Here is an 18,357-nt window from a genome sequence, read left to right as displayed (position 1 = left end):
CATCTCCTTAAATTCCCACCTTTTTGCATTTTCTTCAGTTTTAATCTACAGTTCATAACCAATAGATTGTGATCAGAGTCCACATCTGCCTCTGGAAATGTCTTACAATTTAAAAACTGGTTCCTAAGTCTCTGTCTTACCATTATATAATCTATCTGATACCTTTTAGTATGTACAGGTTTCTTCCATTAATACAACCTACTTTTATGATTCTTGAACCAAGTGTTAGCTATGATTAGGTTGTGCTCTGCAAAATTCTACCAGGCGGCTTCCTCTTTCGTTTCTTACCCCCAATCCATAATTCATATATTTAGAGCCAGCCTCTGAAAATGGTTCCATGACATAAAGGAGTAGAAACATTCCTGTTGGTAGTGAAGGTGGAAATGTGTTGTAGGAGATTGCATTAGAAGTCTCACTGAAGTTTGAGTGCATTTGACTTCTTTTAGAAATGTCAGTGGGGGAAGTGAAGCTAACTATTCTATAGCTTATAAAAGGATAAGAGCCGAGAATGTTTTTTAAATTTCAACATAATTGGAATGTTTTACAATTTTTTTGCTTCAGTAACATTTTGTGTTGTCATCAAAGAGATATTGATAGCACTGTTGTGTTTTTGTACTGATAAAAATGAAAAGTTGCCACCATTAATAATTGGAAAACTTGGAACTGAGTGTTTCAAGTATGTAAAACAGTTGACAGTAGTAATGCCTAAATGGCTGAAGAAGTGCTTTGAATGCTCCTTAGTTTAGATGCCAAGATCAGAGCAGAAAAAGAAGGTGTGTTCTTATAAGAGATAGGTGCCTCGACATCTGAAGATAATCACATTTCTCAGGGAAAGTGAGGTGTTTATGCTGGTAACTGTGTCTCTAGACCTGGACAATATTCAGTTTGTGAAGGAAAAACACAGAATGGCTGCTGTGAAGAAGTCAGTTACGTTAATTGAAAACGAACTATTTACACTGTCTTGCAAATTTTGGCTATGGTGCACCATTTTTTGTTACGCAGGGTGTCCCATATGAGAGATGCCCCATAAACAAACATTTACTTAAATTACTATTAAAGGCTTTGCATACAAATCAGGAAATGAAATGAACTGCTATACCTTGCTCAATGAGAAATAGATGAGTCACAAAAGGTGCTGGAAGTGACCTCCCTTGACTTGTAAATGTCCTTGAACATGGTGCTACAGTTTCTCAAATGTTGCTGCCAGAACCTCTGGTGTCACTGCCTGAATTCAATGGATGATGTTCTCACATAAATCTTCCAAGCTATGCAGTTTGTTCCTGTAGACCTTTCCCTATAGCGCACACCAGGGGAAAAATTCAAGTGATATTGAATCAGGTAACTTCGGGGGGCACAGTTCTTTCGAAATCACTCTGCCGAGGGAAAAAAAGATTCGACCTCAGCCATGGTCACTCTGTACTAAACCTCTATGGATACATGCTGGCTTCCTTCACAGCTCTGTGACATGCTCCGTGACATTCCACATTCCTGAGAGAAATGTCGAACACGTTTTGCAGGTGAGGCGAACAATCGTTTCATGTCAGCCCACTTTTTCTTCCAATAATGTCAGCCGGGCCCCGCCTTGAATATCCAGTACCTTTCCACTGCTCTCGATCTTTTCACAAACTTTTTATGCACCATTTATACAGTAAATGCTAGTCACCAAACTATTCAACAAACTTTTGCTGACATGTCTTAATGGAACCAGTAATCCAACATTATTTCACAAGAAACACATGCTCTTCAACAGAATAATTATACATTGTCACTGAACACTGAGCTCCAGCCATAGAAATGCATGGAAACACTCTGTTGTGTGAAACAATAATACAGTGTGCAATTCAGTGGAATTACTACACATGTGTGGGATCTCTTTTGATTGGGGGACCCTGTGGAAAATGATGATTTTCCTAAAGAAGAGTGGAAAATCATAAGGTGTTCTAGCAGTGAGTCATTTCAGGATTGTTTCATATGATGACAATATTATCATACCAAAGACGGATGTAAGTGTGCTATATGAAGGAAATAGTAGATATAGACAGTAGTGGGTATGAGAGTGGTGGGGCAATGAAGAAAAGTAGTCACCTAGAGTCTGTTTTGCTGTAGCTTCTAAAGAGCCTGATACTGTTGTAAGCTTCTTTCTTCGGTGGTTCTTGTAGCATCACCTCCCTGTTGTGAGAACTCTTGTCAGTATGTTATACTTGGAGGTCGGTGTAAACCAGTGCTTTTCCCAAAAAAATAAAAGACATTATTTAAGTAGTCGTCTTTAACATCCCTCATCATCATATTTAATGTCTGCCAGAGATCTGCTTCTCTCTGGATTCTTCAATTAAATTAGGATCATATGCTATAGTTTAAACTTCTGGCACGGGCTATTACTGTGATTACAGATTGCTTTTACAACTTAATAACTATCAAAGTAAGTTTCTGGGTCACTCCTTCAATGTAATCTAGTCAAACTCAGATTTAAGGAGGAAAAAAAATGTTGGGTTCCCAGGTATTTGCTAAAGAGGAGTTTTAGTGGACAACCATTACAATGCTCCACAGATAAAATCTGTTGGATAATGGTATGAAATGTCAATTTATGTGGGTAGATTATTACAGTTCACTATAATGTATTGGTTGTTGTGCCCTTTTTGTTGTGCAGAAGTAGTTTACAAATATTTTGTTGTAACTGTTGTTCATTTTTAATGTTTACAGACACTTACAGAAGAACAAAAAGAACGTATGCGACGTAATAGACTTATTGCAGAACAGAGAAAATTAGAGAGACTTAAGGCACAACAGATGGCCAGCTTAAATGAAGTACCAGAAGCTACACAGGATTATAACTCTTCCTCAAATGATCATTTGAATCCACAAAATACAAATGATGCAGTGATTTCTACTGAGACTGAAACAAGTGCAGCAAGTCAAAACAGTGCTAATATTAATCAAACAGACAACATGATGGAACTGGATTTGCAATCGAGTTAATTTGTCTGCTTATTTTATAACTAAAATTCATAAGGAACAAATACAATTATTTTTGCATAATGCGTAAAAATCCTTGTGTTTCTTTTATTTATTTATTTTTATTTCCAACACTGATGTTTATTCTTGGCTAAATTAACAGTTATGTTTCATTTTACGCAGTGTTGCAAACTCCAACAAACAAAATTTTCTGGAAATTACTTTCTTTTAATCCAGTCGGTACCTCAACCATTGGTTCTCATTGAATGACAGAAATTTACTTTTTTTCCTAAAGTGGGTATAAATACAAGGAAAAAGCATTTAATATATTTCCTTTTGGTTTGCAGGGAAAAGTCACAAACCTTAAATACAGAGGAGAACAAATATAAGATGTTTCACATAAAACCAATATGCCTCAGTACCAGTTAATCGTCTGTAGTTAAATTGCTTGTGAAGTAGCAAAACTGTCTGAAGTTGGCTGCACTGATTTTTCTCAGAAATCTGAGTGCTGCAGTGTGTTAATGTGTCAGTTTTTGCGAGAAACTTGTGTTGTTGAGTAGTTAAAAGAATAGGACAGTTCACATTAGAACAACAAACTGATATTGTGGTGTGTTACATAAAGACAGGCTTCAAGCAGTAATGTAAAGAAATGTTTCAAGCAAAGTCTCCTGGTAGGAAACACCCTGCTACCAAGAAATGGAGGGCTGTGGGATCTGTTCAGAATGTGCAGAGGAATAGGCAACTGACAGGGAGAACCACTGAAACAGCAGACAGAATTTGCATGGACGTTACGAGAAGCCCCTGCAACTTGGTAAGGAGGTTATCGCAATGGGTTGGTGTATCTTGCATTTAACAGGTTATCTAACCTCCCAGTATTGCAGATACTAGTCACAGGACAACACACACATTCTGCATTAAGAACCTCTCCACCCAGAGAATGTAAGTGTTTTATGTTCTTTGTTTCACACCTGCATATTGGCCCCATAGTTTTCAATTACACTGCCAGATATCTAAAGAAATTTTACTTTTTCTGAGGACAGTTAACAAAGCCGGAGACACTGTATTCAGTATTCCAGAAAGATGGGGCAATCTCTCACATTCCCTGAAGATGGACTTGCCAGTAGAGGGCTCTAGCCGCTCAAGGTCTCTGGATTGAACATCATCTGATTTTTATTTATGGGGCATACTAAAAAGCAAAGAGTTTATTGACAATCCACACACAATAAATGATCTTAAATGGAACATTACTAGAGAAATGAACATCATCACGCATGCAGAATTACAGCTTGTTGCTGGTAACATCCATCGCACAGTCAGCAGAATGCTTGGATGCCTGTCGCCACCACTTCCAGCATCTCGTGCAAACAGGTAGCTGCATGTTTTTTAACATTAGTACTATCTGTTCTTTTTTATTTAGTTCGTTGTTACTTGAATCTTGGGTGTAAGATGTGCTGGTTTTATATGGGATCCCTTGTATGAGACAGATAATTAAATGAAGATAAAATCTCAGTATAATACTGTTACATTAATATTGACAACCGTTCACTTTGCAGAGGAAATGTTATATAGCAGATATGCATACAAACAAGAAACTGAACACTGTAGCCCAGATTTTCACCTTTCATGGTACTTGCATGAACGTTCAATCAATTAAAGAATCTCTCCTCACTGAATAAGATACAGGAAATACCTTTACGAAGCACACTTGCCACACTGCTGATAAAAACGCTTAAAATAGAAAATAATATTTCTAACACTGGAAGTCCATGATGGAATAATAATAATAATAAAAATAAAACCTTAAATGTGTTGCAGTGTTTTCATTGTGCCTGTCTCTACATTACATCTGCATGGTGAGCAGCAATCTATTCTTTTCATATTATTATTATTATTATTAAAATAATATTTCTAGCTTTTAAACTGTACATTTCTCCTTCAAGGACAAAATAGACACAGGTTGGAAGAGAGCAGTGAGGAGGTGTCATACCCAAGATTGAAAAGATGAAAGGGGGAGGGGGAATGAAGGAAAAGGTGTCAAAGGTAGTAATTAGTAAGAGCTTTGTTAGTTTCAGATCAGAGATAGAAGTGACAGAGTGAGAAATGAAGCAGAATTACAAGACAGAGAGAAAATTGAAAGTGGAAAGAAAAAGGAAAAGAGAAATGGGTACAATGACAATAAAAATGTGCAAGTAAGTAATTCTAACAAAACCATATAGGATGGAGAACTGGTTTTAAGTAACTGGATACTATAAATAGGGACCTTAAAAATTGGCAGTAAATGCAAATACAGATGAGAGTTCTGCCTCAAAATTTGTAAATACCTAATTAATGCCATTACATTGCAAATGTTATCCAGATGAACAATTTTTTTTTTTGGAAATAGTTTACAACAGCTTCATTTTCTTCACATAAATACTGGAATGTTACTGTTAATGTGAATCATGTAGTGAAGCCCAATTTTGAAAGATAATTTGTGTGTGTTTACAGAATAAAAAGAGCATGAATGCATCACACTATCAATGAACTTGCAGATCTGGTGTCATGCCAGTAATTGTGGATGGTTGAATAACATACACGCTGTGTAATGCAATGAATTACTAGCTGTGGGACCTCCTAGTATCTTAGAACAAAAGAAACGTGTCTGTTTGTGTGCTAGCCAAAGTTCAAAACTTGGTATAATGTGGACACTTCAATGCGGCAGTTTTAGGTGGTGAACAGTTTGAACTGTGGTTGCATCAAATACTGTTACAAGTCAGAACTACCTCATTTATGATACTGCCAACATCAGCAAGCAGTAGCAAGGTAGCACTTACCAAATGCTTTGCATTATGTATTTCTCATTGTTTTCTTATTTTGAAATGAGTGAAGAAACTAATACTGGTTCATCAAAGAGTTTAATTACTACCACCAAAACACTAAAAGGGATCAGTGATCCCCATGATACATGTGTCAAGTTCCACTTTTGCAGAAAAATGGAACATGGTCATAGGCGTGGGACAATTTTAAGAAAGTGTGTGACCCATTCTTGAGTACTGCTCTATTGTTTGGAATCCCCACAAGGTCAAATTAAAGGAAGACATTGAAGCAATTCAGAAGCGTGCTGCTAGATTTGTTAATGGTAGGTTCAATCAATGAATGAGTAATACAATGGCGCTTCATAAATTCAAATGGGAATTCCTAGATGGAAGGTGATGAGAAAATTTAGAGAACCAGCATTTGGAATTGACTGCAGAATGACTCTAATGTTGCCAATGTTCATTTCACATAAGGTCCTTGAAGATAAGAGAAATGAAGGCTCATATGGAGGCATATAGACTCGTTTTTCCTTCATGTGTTTGCTAGTGTAACAGGAAAGGAAATGATTAGTAGTAATACAGAGTACCCTCCATCATGCACCATGTGGTAGATTATGGATTATGTATGTAGAGGTAGATGCAGGCTGGCTGCCTTGCAAGAGAACTTGTTTTCCCGCAGCACTCCTCTCCCCCCTGGTAGACATTCTAGTTTGTTTACGCTTGTGTCCAACTGCCACATTCTGCACTGTATTTATTTTATTTTATTTTATTTATTGCTCATTTAGTCTCACCAGATTAGGGCCTTAAACTTTTGGAGACCAGCCACTTACAAGAATATAGGATGTAGGAAACCAGCCATTTATGCCTTTTATTAAAGTGGTATTGGTGCAAATGTAATTTATGTATCTTTGAGAATAAAAATACTAAAAATGGGCCAAAGTTAAAGATTTATTTGTCATATTTACTTTAGTTCTTTGGTAGATTACAAATTTTAAAGTAATGACAGGAAGTATAATTTTCCTCTCAAGGAAAAAAAAAAGTGAGGTGAGCTATTGAACAACTTCGTCCTCTTGAGCTTCCAAAATTTCTTGATCACTCAACAAATGTGACATATTTATAGCAGAGTTACAACAAACTGCAAAACCTAATGAGTACAAGCACAGAGCCGTGTCAGTGCAATCATATTGACTCAACTTCACAATAACGGAGCTTTCACTTTATTTTTCACAAGTTTCACAGACGTTGTTTGAAATAGTCACTTAAAATCTAGGCTACCACAAATTTTATGCAGGGTGGTTGCCCAAAATGCTTACAGAGCACCATAAAGAACAGCAAATGGTGGCAACGTTAACATTTCTGGAAGCCTACCACAAACATGGTGATTCATTACTGGATCAAACCGTAACCAGTGACGAGACTTTGGCGAAACACATCAATTGTGAGACAAAATTACAGTCCATAGAGTGGGGGCACACAAGGTCCCCCTCAAAAACCAAGAAAATGTTTGCAAAACTTGTCAGCAAGGAAGTTGATGGCGACTGTTTTGGGATAGGCAAGGTGTGCCTCTTATTGATTTTCTCAAATGTAGAGCAATCATAAATTCTGCCCGGTACTGTCAAACTTTGCACAGCCTTAGAAGACCAATTCGAAACAAACGCCGAAGTAAGCTGATGTCAAAAATTTTATTTTTGCACAAAAATGCCCGACCTCACACGGCAAACCGCACTAAAGAACTCCTTAATTTATTCAAATGGGAAATTTTCCCTCATCTACCCTAGAGCCCCGATCTTGCACCAAACAACTTCCACTTGTTTCCCATCACAGCACTCTGATGACAACACGGAACTCCAGGTGGGTGTGACTCACTGGCTGAAGTCTCAGGCGGCAGAATTTTACAACGAAAGTCTGGCCAAACTTGTCCACTGCTATGATAAGTGCTTCAATGTGTTTGGTGACTATGTGGAACAGTAGTATGTCAGTCGCTCTTTCAGATGTATATAATAAAATCTATTTCTTGTACTTTTTTTTGTTAATGCCCAAACGTTCCCTAATTTCTGAATAGCCCTCATACACCATATTAAATTTATTAATCAATGCATGTCATGAATTTACTAGTAACTGCAGGGCTGAAATGCATTAAGTGCGTGTTTGAAAAACAAAAATAAATGCAGATGAAACATTCAAATTGTATTTTCACTAATAAAAATTAAATTCTAAGAAATTGCTTTATAGATAATATGAGTTATAGTCAATATTTATTTGGCTTCGATACATCTATACTGTTTTTTTGTTCTGAAAAGTTGCGAAAATAGACTTAATGCCTTTCAGCTCTGACCGATTCAATTATTCCTATGTTCTTTGCAGCATTTAGGATTAATGAGGAGGAGGATTCTCTGAACTGAGGGCTAATAAGTCTTTCGTGAGTGACTAAGATTGCTTGTGTTTTAGATGAATTAAATTTCAAGCCTGTGCTCTGTAAAAACACTGTTAGGGCAAGTAAATCAGCTTTTATATGCCGTATGGATGTGCTCAGGTTTGTTGGACTTGCACTTTGGTATAACAGAATGTTGTAAGTGTGTAGGTGATACTTGCATTGTGAAAGAACAGTTGTCACATCATTGGCATGTACCGTATTTACTCGAATCTAAGCCGCACCTGAAAAATGAGACTCGAAATCAAGGAAAAAAAAATTTCCCGAATCTAAGCCGCACCTGAAATTTCAGACTCGAAATACGAGGGGAGAGAAAAGTTTTAGGCCGCACCTCCAAATCGAAACAAAATTGGCCCATTGTAATATGAGACACAATTTAGATCGAATGAATGACGATACAGCTACAGTAGTTTGGTTCGAGATGTAAGCTTAGCAGTTAAGCTTTACCAGGTAGCCATTGCAATGTGTCAGGTACTCCGTCCGTATTTATATGGGTACCCTTCCTTTTTCACGTGCTTCATCTGGTTTGAATTGATTGCTTATTTTTCTTTGATCTGAAAAGTATCGTTCTCTTTGTTATAGGTGTTTACGTCACTCTAAGCTGAAGGTGCATTACTGTACTGTGTCACACATTGTTTGTCGCATTCTGATAATGAGTGTTTACGGCCCGTCGCTGCTCGCTGTATGGCTTGCTTGCTTTTGCAATTTTTTTTAATGAAAGAGAGAGAGAGAGAGAGAGGAATCATTTCATTAGCAAAAGACCGCTATTTGCTGTTACTTACACTGCTGCTTTCTTTGATAATGATCAATAATAACAAATAATAGACTGTGTATGATAGAAGATGTTCTGAACGAGAGTTTAGCGAAAATTTTTCTCTGTTTGAAAATCTCTGCAGACGCCTCTTTAGTACATTACATTCTGCACAGAAATTAGAGTCATCTTAGATTTAAAAATCTAGTCAATTGCCGTGCTACGTTTCTGACTGTATCACTATTACGCATAAAAATAATATGAATATAAACATGACATGATATGTATATTCTTCCGCGTTTGCTGTTGTCTCACTTTAGTTTCGTAGTTTATTAGGCAGACAGAATTTAAATGAGATAGCAGCAAACATGAAAAAATACGTGGCAAAATGTTTATATTCGTATTATTCTTATAGTCAAGAGAATACTGCATGTGATTCACAATTCATAAAAGTTCCTATTAGCAACCATCTCTTCTCACAGATAGGAAAAAATTCAGCACGAAGAGTTGGCCATATTGACAAACATCCCTAACAGTCTTGCCAGTCGGATTGTCGTAGTACATTGAAACGCTGCAACATTCGAAGATGAACAATATGGAATTTGTATTTACTTTGATGGATAATGTATGAAAATGCGGTGGTCAAAACTCGGGGTGGAGGAAAAGAAGCTCGTCTTCCACCTTTTTTAAATTTATTTACTGTCGCAGAGGTTTTGTCTCCAGTATTTATCTTTGTGCCTGCAAAGCACGCCTGTGTAGCACTACATATATTCGATGGCAGAAGGTAGTTGTGACGGCACCTACCAACATTTTTCAGAACTTCCGCTTACTTTGCACTCGATCCTAAGCCCAGGTGGTTTTTTGAATTACTAAAACCGTAAAAAAAGTGCGGCTTAGATTCGAGTAAATATGGTAATAACAGTACTGGGCCTAATACTGATCCTTGTGGTACCCCTGATCCTACATCCCTTAAATGTGACCTTTTGTAACAATCATTACACATTGTAATGTACACCACTTAAAGAAAATTTACAACTTGTAAGTTTAGTGAGTAGAATGTCACACTCAACATTGTCGAAAGCTTTGTAGAAATCCAAAAATCACAAAATAGTCATCTGCTTTTTTTCCATAGCTTTTTTCAGTTCGTCACTCACATTTATATGAGCAGTTGTGCTGCAATTTTGCTGGAAACCAGACTGGTATTCATCCAAAAGGTTATTTGATGTAATAATAAGCTGTTCGCGTTCTATATATTCTAAAGCCTTGAGTAGTGCTGGCAGCCTTCAAATGATCCTGTTGTTGGAAGGCTGTTTGTCAGATTCCCTCTTGGGTAATATTTTATGGCTTCCTGGTCCTGGGCTGTGAGAAAGTTGCTGGTGGCCAGAGAACTGTTAAAAATGTCTGGTATTTTGGCGTAGAGGATTGATGAGAAGGTAGATCATTTGCTCTGTCACAGTATTATGCCCTGCAGCTGCCGAATGAATACATGCAGCTGACTTCTGGACCATTTTCGTGAGTACCAGCTGTAGAAAAAGTTTTGTTTTTACCATCCACTGATACTTTTAAGGGACTTAATGGTTTGTGCCCTAGTGTGTTGGTCAAGTAAAGATATCAGCATAGCAAAATACTTATTTAGGGCCTCAATAGGAACTGAAGGTTCAACTGAAGTTGTTTACTGAAGGACATAGCCAAGATTTTTTTCAAAAAGAAAGTCCAACTTGTTAAAGAGGGCCTTAAAAAGGCTCATCTTTTTCATTTACTCTGAAAAAAAATTATTTATTTATTGATTTTTTGTACATATTGTGCTTTTAGGAAGCCTTCGTACAGATAGTATTTGGTCTATAAAATTAACAAGAAAAGGTTTTCTTGAAGTATTTTAACATTAGGTTGAATAACTTGTGAAGTTAAATGGGCTCAAATCTGTTTGGACAATAGCTCTATCTATCTCCTGCTACAACTACACAATCTTGTATTTAAATTTATGACGTAACTAAAACCAAGCCAGAATGCCTTCAGCACATCAAAGCATCTCAACTTCCTCAATTCAATCGTAAATTTGATTAAAGTACCTTAAAGTTCATTAAAATTCTTCAATTTCCTTAAGTCATTCAGAACTTTTATAAAAATTATTATTTTGGCAGTCAGCTTGAAACTATAGCAACCACATTTGTTTGTTAAACAAAACAGAATACACAAATACAGAGAGCTACAGTTTAAGGGTCTTAAATCTGATACATGCATTGATTTCAACAAGACTTCTAATGTAAGTGACCTCATAAATGAGTTTGTGTTTATCTGTGATAATAGGGTTATACAGTGTTTGATGCTAATAAATTCCTCTATGATGCACAACATACGTTGCTATTTTTGTGACCTTTATTTACAAATATGTAACAGTTGTGACTGTTGGACTCATTGTCCAAAGATATTTTGAATAACAAAATACAACATGTTTGTGAAAATGATGAGTTGTGATTTACCTGTTACTTGCTCTGTGTGCCAGAAAATGAAATTGCCAACAGAAATGTGTATTTTCGATTCTTAACCCCACTGGCACACACAGCTAATGTACATAACCTATCAGCTGATGTATAAGTAACTGTATAATGCACCCGATGATGACAGCATGCTACCGAAATGCATTGTGCTAATAAAATATTTGTAAAAAGTGACTGCACCAGTGTAAATTATTCCACATAACATTGTTATTGTTGTAAAACTTGAAGAAAAGATACATAACTGTTCCACAAATGATGATCGCTAGCTGCCTTCCAATGTAAACATCACTATACTACACATATTGTACGCAAATCAACGCATAATTAAGTAGTGACTGTCTTGGAAATAAATAACTATTCCCCCAAATCAATATAAGGACTGTTTGGTCATTTGTTAGTCTATGAATACATACAGATTTTAAGATTTAATTGTGCATAGAATTCGAGGCTTCAGCTGTTATATACTACAAGAGTGTATATAAATTTTGGTCAGAAAAAAGGGGGGAAGGGGTGGGAGATGCAGGATGCAGTCGGCTCAAATGAATCCAATCAGCTCGATGAAAAAATCCTTAAGAAACGAATGAACTATAGGATGTGCAATCATCGCCTACCCCTTCTGCTCTCCATAAACCACTTCCCATCATTCCACATCAAAACTGATTTTGATAATTACTGAACCCCAGCCCGGTGACCAGACTGGGCAATATTGTTTTTTCGTTTGGCTACAAAAGATAGAATTTTGACCAATTTCTTAAACAGAATGCAACCCCAAACTTCTACCAGTCTCCAAATAACTACTCCAGTGCTTACATTAAACTGCTATACGGGGTGGTCAGAAACAGTCCAAAAAGCTTGTAAGGGTGATCCCGGGTACACTGTGCTGTGAAATAATTAAGAAAAATATTCAGTACATCACTCAGTTTCCAAGTTAACTGGCATCGCAGTTAGCTAATCAGGCCATTGCGTCTGCAAATACAAGCTGCCCGCCAGATATAATGCTTGCCAGTTGTTCTTATAGCACAGGTGATAACACAAGAAACTGCTCAACTCAGCCTTTGGCTCCAATTCAATCCTTAGTATCGTTCCATGTCCAGTTTTTGGATTGCTGTCTTTCTCGGTTTTAGGAAATAAAACAAAGTACACTTTTAGCGACACCTCCGATGAGCTGCTTGAATTTGCATGAGTAATGGCCCGATTAGCTGACTTCAGTGCTAATGAACTCTGAAGTAGCACAACATATCAAATTTTTTTTAGCAATTATTTCTCAGATCAACCTACACTACAAGCTTTCCAGACATTTGCGAACACCTTGTAAATAGGTAATTAAGCTACTATAGTAGTGCATACATATTTTTAACTTGCTATAATGCTAATGGAAGGATCAAAATGAGTTTCTCACTTCTTTCTTGTCACAAACTTTTCCCCAATTCAAAACTACTGTAGCAGCATAAAACAATAAATTCAATTCAATTGCAAGTAAGAACTGAACAGTCTTCGGATGTATGATTTCATGCTTTCCCGGCGAAATTTTGACATTCTGGAGTAGTCAGGTGTTCTGCCGGATGTTCGTGTCAAACTTGCACAATATTTCGACAGTGTGCCTCACTGTCTTCCTCAGGTGCTTCCTGGGACTTGTCCCTGTTTGGAACGCGTCCAGTATTTATGCCTAGGTGTTAGGCGTTCCATGTGCGGTCCGCGCCGAGTCCTCTGCTCTGTGATTGGTCCATTCACGAGAGGGTGTGTCTGGTTGGCGCCTGGTGCTCGTCGTCGTCGTGCGTGACATCTCGTGCATTCACTGCACGTTTTGGGCAGGTTAAGCAGGGCCTGCTGTTCCTGCGTCAGAGATCGCAATTTGTCGTTGTGGTCCTCACGTTTTGTTCGTCTTCACGCTTCGTAATTTTTCTTCTCTTGCTGCTTGGATTACTCCAGCAGCAGGTCTGGCCATCTGGTCGCTGGGCGCCAGTGGGGTTGGTTTCCCAGCCCCCTGACCAGCGGGTTTTCGGAGGTCCTCGTCAACTCATAAAATGGTGTAGCGAGCGCGCGGAAGCGGCGCTCCAACATCTGGACTCCAGCGGCGTCGTGCAGCCTGCGTGTGCCGTAGTCCCTCGGCAGGTGTAGAGCCAGCCGAAGGGCTTTATTCTGCACACGCTGCAGCGTCTGGATGTGCATTTCTGCCGCGTTTCCCCACACCACGGCCGCGTACTCTAGCGCTGGCCTGATGAGTGCTAGGTACAGCGAGAGGCCGCAGTGGGGGGGCAGTGTCGTCGTTGGGTTGAGGAGCGGGTACAGCAGGCGCAACCTGCCGAGCGCTCGGCCCCTCAGCTCCCGGATGTGTGGACCCCACGTCAGGCGTCGATCGAGGGTGACGCCGAGGTATTTTCCTGTGCGCGACCACGGGATGGGGCCTCCCATGATCCGCACTTGCAGCAGCGCGTCGGGAATGCGGCGGCGCGTGAATATCACCGCCTGGCTTTTCCCGGCGTTGAACTTGAGCCGCCATTTGGTGGCCCAGGCTCCAATCTCGTTGCAGGAGAGCTGCAGCCGGCGGCGCATTAGCTGCGCGTCCTTGCTGCGAGTGTAGATGGCGGTGTCGTCCGCGTAGAGCGCCAGGTGCACCCTCGGCGTCGTCTTTGGCACGGCGGCGGTGTACAGAGAGTACAGCAGTGGGCCAAGCACGGACCCCTGCGGTACTCCTGCTCGGATGTGGCGCGCCGTTGACACGCCACCGTCAGCGCGCACATGGAAGGTGCGCCCGCGCAGGTACGACTGGAGAAGGCGGACGTGCGACACAGGAACCCCCTGTACCAGCAGCTTGTACAGGAGGCCGTCGTGCCACACGCTATCGAAGGCCCTAGAAACATCAAGGAAAACCGCCCCGAGGTACTCGCGATGTTCCAGGGCCCCCATTGCCTGCTCCACCAGTCGTAGTAGCTGATGCTGCGTAGCATGACCGCGGCGGAATCCGAACTGCTCGTCAGGAAGCAGGTCTTCTTCACTGACGTGGCGCTGCAGTCGGATCGAGTAAATCCTCTCGAAGGTTTTCGAGAGGGAAGGCAGGAGGCTTATTGGGCGATAGCTTTGCGCCAGCCTAGGATCTTTGCCAGCCTTCGGGATGGCGACCACCTCTGCGTGTTTCCACGCAGCAGGGTAGACGCCAGTGCGAAGGATGGCGTTGAATATCGCTGTGACGACACGCACTGCTTCCGGCGGCAGCTTCTTCAGCAGTGCGTTACCCATCTTGTCACATCCCCCTGCCTTCCTGGACTGCAGGAAGTTGAAGTGATGTTGGACCTCTTCTTCTGTTGTCTCTGTGAGGATGTCGTCCTCTTCCTGCTGGGTCAGGTACAGTGGGAGGCGCTCGTCCACCTCGCGGATCATGTCGTCATCGACGACGTCGTCCACCGGTGTAAAGTTTTCCGCGAAGGCGTCCGCAAGGACGCTCGCCTTGGCATCTGGTTCCGCGACGACGTCTCTGCCAACTTGCAGCGGCGGGATGCGTTGGCCCTTCCTCAGGAAGCTCTTAGTTACGGCCCAGGCGCTTCCGTCATCGATTCTGAGCGTGGCTATTTTGCCAGCCCAGTCCCGATTTCGGTGGTGGTTGACGGCCGCCGATATCTCGCGGCGCAGGCGATTTAGCAGGCGTTTGGTGGCGGGGCTTCTCGTGATCTGCTACTCACGGAAGACCCGGCTCTTCTCACGGATGGACATCAAGATATCCGGCGGAAGCTGCTTGGATTTATCCATCGGCTTCCTTGGTCGCTGTGGCGCCGCCGCATCTGCCGCCGCGAGTGTGTAGTGGGTGAACGCAGCTAGCGCGGCGTCCACCCCCTCCACGTCCGGATCGGGTGTGGCGGTGACCGTCTCTGCTAGGTGCTGTTGGAAGTGCGCCCAATTGGTGTTGAGGCGGGCGCTGCGGTGCTCAGGTGGGGCCATCCCGTCTGTGTCCATGTCAAAGATCACTGGCAGGTGATCTGAGGACAGGGCACAGCGCGTGGTCGCGATCGCGTTGTGAGCTGCCCCTTTCACGATCGCGATGTCTAGAACATCGGGACGGCCACGCTTCGGGTAGTGCGTGGGGTCGAAGGGACCCAGCACTATGGCGTCGTGGAGGTTTGCGACCCGGAGTAGTCGTCTGCCGCTGATGGTGGTGACCCTGGAGTTCCACTCCGGGTGTTTAGCATTGAGGTCGCCGCCGATGAAGAGGTGCCCGCGCATCGACAGCAGCGTCTCGATGTCCCTGGATTGCAGGTGTCCCGACGGTTGTCGGTACGCTGCCACGAACGTGACGTGGCCTGCGGAAGTGCAGACGACGACGCCCGTGGTTTCCAGAGTCGGCGTCTCTGGGAGTAGAACCTGGTGATGGCGCAACGACGTTTTGACGTACACCGCCGTTCCGCCTCCATGGGTTGCCCGGTCCGTGCGGTAGCAGCGGAAATTTGCAGCCCTCACGTCCACGCCTGGCTTCGGCCAGGTCTCGGTGACGAGGCAAACGTCCACGTGCTCATCACGCAGGAACTGGCGGAATTCTCCCGCTTGGGTTCTGATGCTGTTCGCATTCCACACACAAACGGTTAGGCCCTGGATGTGCCTATCCATGTTTGGGTGTGGGGACAGCTGGTGTGGTGATGGCCTGAACGGCCGACTGCACTGCAGACGCAATCATCTGCGGAAGTTGTGTCAGGAACAGCTTGAAGTCCTCCCTCATGGCCCTGACTTCTTCCGCGACACTCGCTGTAGAAGTCCTGTCAGTGCCTGGGGGTGGTGCCGCTGCCTGGTCTCGAACAGCAGGCTGTGGAGCTGGCGTCTCGCGGGCAGGACGCTCCCTCCGCCGACCGCGCCGGCGGCCGCCCCTCGCTGTTGCAGGCTGCTCTCTCGGCGGTCCGCGCCCGTGAGCGACTACCGCCTCTGGAGCAGGCTCGGACTGGTTGCCACGCCCCCGTTCGACGGCGGCGTCGGCAGGACGCTGCTCAGTTGACTTGGCGGGTGCCTTGTCAGTGGCAGCGTTTGCGTAACTTCTCCCGGACTGCACCCGCGCGGAGTGCGCCGGTTGTCCTCGTTGTTTTGCGGTGGCACGCCGGAAGGCAGTGCAGCCGCGGTAGCACGCCACGTGTTTCTCGCCGCAATGGCAGCAAGTGGGCGCGTCCTTTCTCGGAATCTTACAATCTTTAGTGGCGTGGTCCCCCGCGCATTTGACGCAGCGAGGAGGCATCTTACAGTACTTCGCTACGTGGTCGAGGGCCTGGCAGTTGAAGCACTGCGGCGGGCCTCGTCTCCTGCGTAGCTTCTCCACGGTGACGCCGACATCGGCCACGTGCGTCAGCTGGAAGATTTTGCGGTTCTCGATGGTGTCATCGAGAACCGCCATAAACAGCGGCATGTCGGAGTGGTCCCTGGGCGACTTCATGCGCGCTGTGGCGCGGATGGGAAAGCCCAGATCTTCAAGCAGCTCCCGCAGGTACCCTGGGTCCATGCTGAACGGGAGCTTGCGAAAGACGACCTTCAGCGTCTTCACCGGCTCCGAGGAGTAGGTGAAGCTGTGAAGCCCCTCCTTTTCGGTGAGGTCCATGACCCCACGGTAGTCTTCCGCTGTTTTGGTGATAACGCGATGTAAGTCGCGCCCTGCGACTCGAAACGTCACGTTCCCCTTAACAACCGCTTTGATTTTCTCTCGGAACTCTTTGAAGCCGCCGGTCCACTTGATGACCACAGGGGGCGGTGGGGGCGACTTCCTCTGCTGTTGGCTCTCCATGGGCTCTCCAGCGTCATTTGAGAGGCCGGAGTACCGGTTGCCGGTGTTGATGGCCGACTGTTGGGCGAGCACGACAGCTCTGGCTGTGTGCTTGCGGGAGGGCTGTGTGAAGCCCTCATCGTCAGCGGCCGGGGGAAGGGTCTTGTTACCCTTCCTCGATGCTTTCCGCTGTGTGCGGAGCGTGGGTGCGCTGCTGTTCGAGCTAGTGGCAGACCTCTTGCAGGTGGTGGCAGCACTCGCGTCGGCAGGCCGCTTGCGCGAGTGCTTTTCCACCTCCATGGTTTCAGCTGCCGGTTTTGTGCCTGGGATGAGTCCAATCAGGAAGGCAAGCTGCCTTTCTGCCTCCGGCGTATGCGCTGCATCCATTGAAGCCACTGGCGCCAGTGACTTGGTTTGCTCCGGAACAGTTGCCGAAGCATCCGTTTCGGCCCTCGTTTGCTGAACGGCCAGCACTGTGGCCGCGCTGCTGTTTTCCTTGGTAGCGCAGGACGACGCCGACGGGCCGCCAACGTCAAGTACGCGGGCGTAGGCGTGCAGGGGCAAGCCCCCTTCCGCCGAAAGTGCCCGTCGGCTCCTCTGCGTATCTCCGTTCCTGCTGGGCCGGACAGTCGTAGGTGGCCGGCGGTTAGCGGCCGCCGACGGGGCAGGCCCCGCCGACAAGCCGTCCGCAGAACCACTCGCTGCCTCAGCCGTGGCTGAGGTCGCATAACGACTGCGCCGGTCCGTAGAGCTGTCCGACTCGTGGTCCATGTCCATCTGCCGGGTTGTTGCCGTTGGGGGGCCGGATGGGGTCGCCGACAGAGCAAGCTCTGCCGGACGACGATCCGCCACACCCTTCACATCTTCACAGCGGTCTGCTCGGTTCGGCATCTCAGCAGCGGATTGCGCCTGGTGCTCCCTCCGCCGTCCGCGCTGCGCCAGGCGTCCTCTCCGCCGTCCGCGCCGCGGCAGGCGCTCCTACCCACTTCTTCTTAACTTATCTTCAGTTGAGGGTAATGTAGGTTTTACCGGTAGGCATTTCCTACTTCATCTTTGTGTTCTTACGGGAGAGGAACATCGGGTTTGGATGTGTGTCATCTTTATTAGTGGCGTGTATCTGTCATCTAGTGTGGAATTTGTTTGTCATCATGTAGTTCTGCTGCGGCTTTCATCTTTGCAGCAGAGCTACAGGGCGTTTATAT

At 44.0% G+C, this 18,357-nt stretch overlaps 2 protein-coding genes across 2 annotated transcripts in view; one reads left to right on the top strand and one right to left on the bottom strand.

Annotated features, from left to right (window-relative positions):
* Nucleotides 1-3,046, top strand: part of LOC126272346 (protein TIPIN homolog) — a 76,163-nt gene extending 73,117 nt beyond the window's left edge. The window contains exon 6 of the mRNA XM_049975145.1: nt 2,701-3,046. Within this exon, the coding sequence (XP_049831102.1) occupies nt 2,701-2,976 (276 nt within the window). The 3' untranslated portion in view covers nt 2,977-3,046. The remainder of the gene's footprint in view (nt 1-2,700) is intronic.
* Nucleotides 3,047-13,347: 10,301 nt separating this feature from the next.
* Nucleotides 13,348-18,046, bottom strand: LOC126273289 (nucleolar and coiled-body phosphoprotein 1-like). Its single transcript, XM_049976834.1, has 3 exons — nt 17,081-18,046; nt 16,083-16,414; nt 13,348-13,513 (listed from the first exon to the last, which is right to left on the bottom strand). The coding sequence occupies exons 1-3, from the start codon at nt 18,044-18,046 to the stop codon at nt 13,348-13,350; spliced, it is 1,464 nt and encodes a 487-aa protein (XP_049832791.1).
* Between the last annotated feature and the right edge of the window lie 311 nt (nt 18,047-18,357).

This window comes from Schistocerca gregaria, chromosome 5 (assembly GCF_023897955.1).
Source record: "Schistocerca gregaria isolate iqSchGreg1 chromosome 5, iqSchGreg1.2, whole genome shotgun sequence".
Classification (NCBI taxonomy): domain Eukaryota; kingdom Metazoa; phylum Arthropoda; class Insecta; order Orthoptera; family Acrididae; genus Schistocerca; species Schistocerca gregaria.
This window is presented reverse-complemented; position numbering and strand designations above follow the sequence as displayed.

Coding starts and splice junctions, on each gene's coding strand:
- LOC126273289 (XM_049976834.1), bottom strand. CDS start 18,046: ATGCCGAACCGAGCAGACCGCTGTGAAGATGTGAAGGGTGTGGCGGAT. Junction 16,415..17,080: donor TCCGAGAGAAAATCAAAGCG/GTTGTTAAGGGG, acceptor GCCACTGACAAG/GCACCCGCCAAGTCAACTGA. Junction 13,514..16,082: donor CAACTTCCGCAGATGATTGC/GTCTGCAGTGCA, acceptor CGGCACACGCAG/GCTGCACGACGCCGCTGGAG.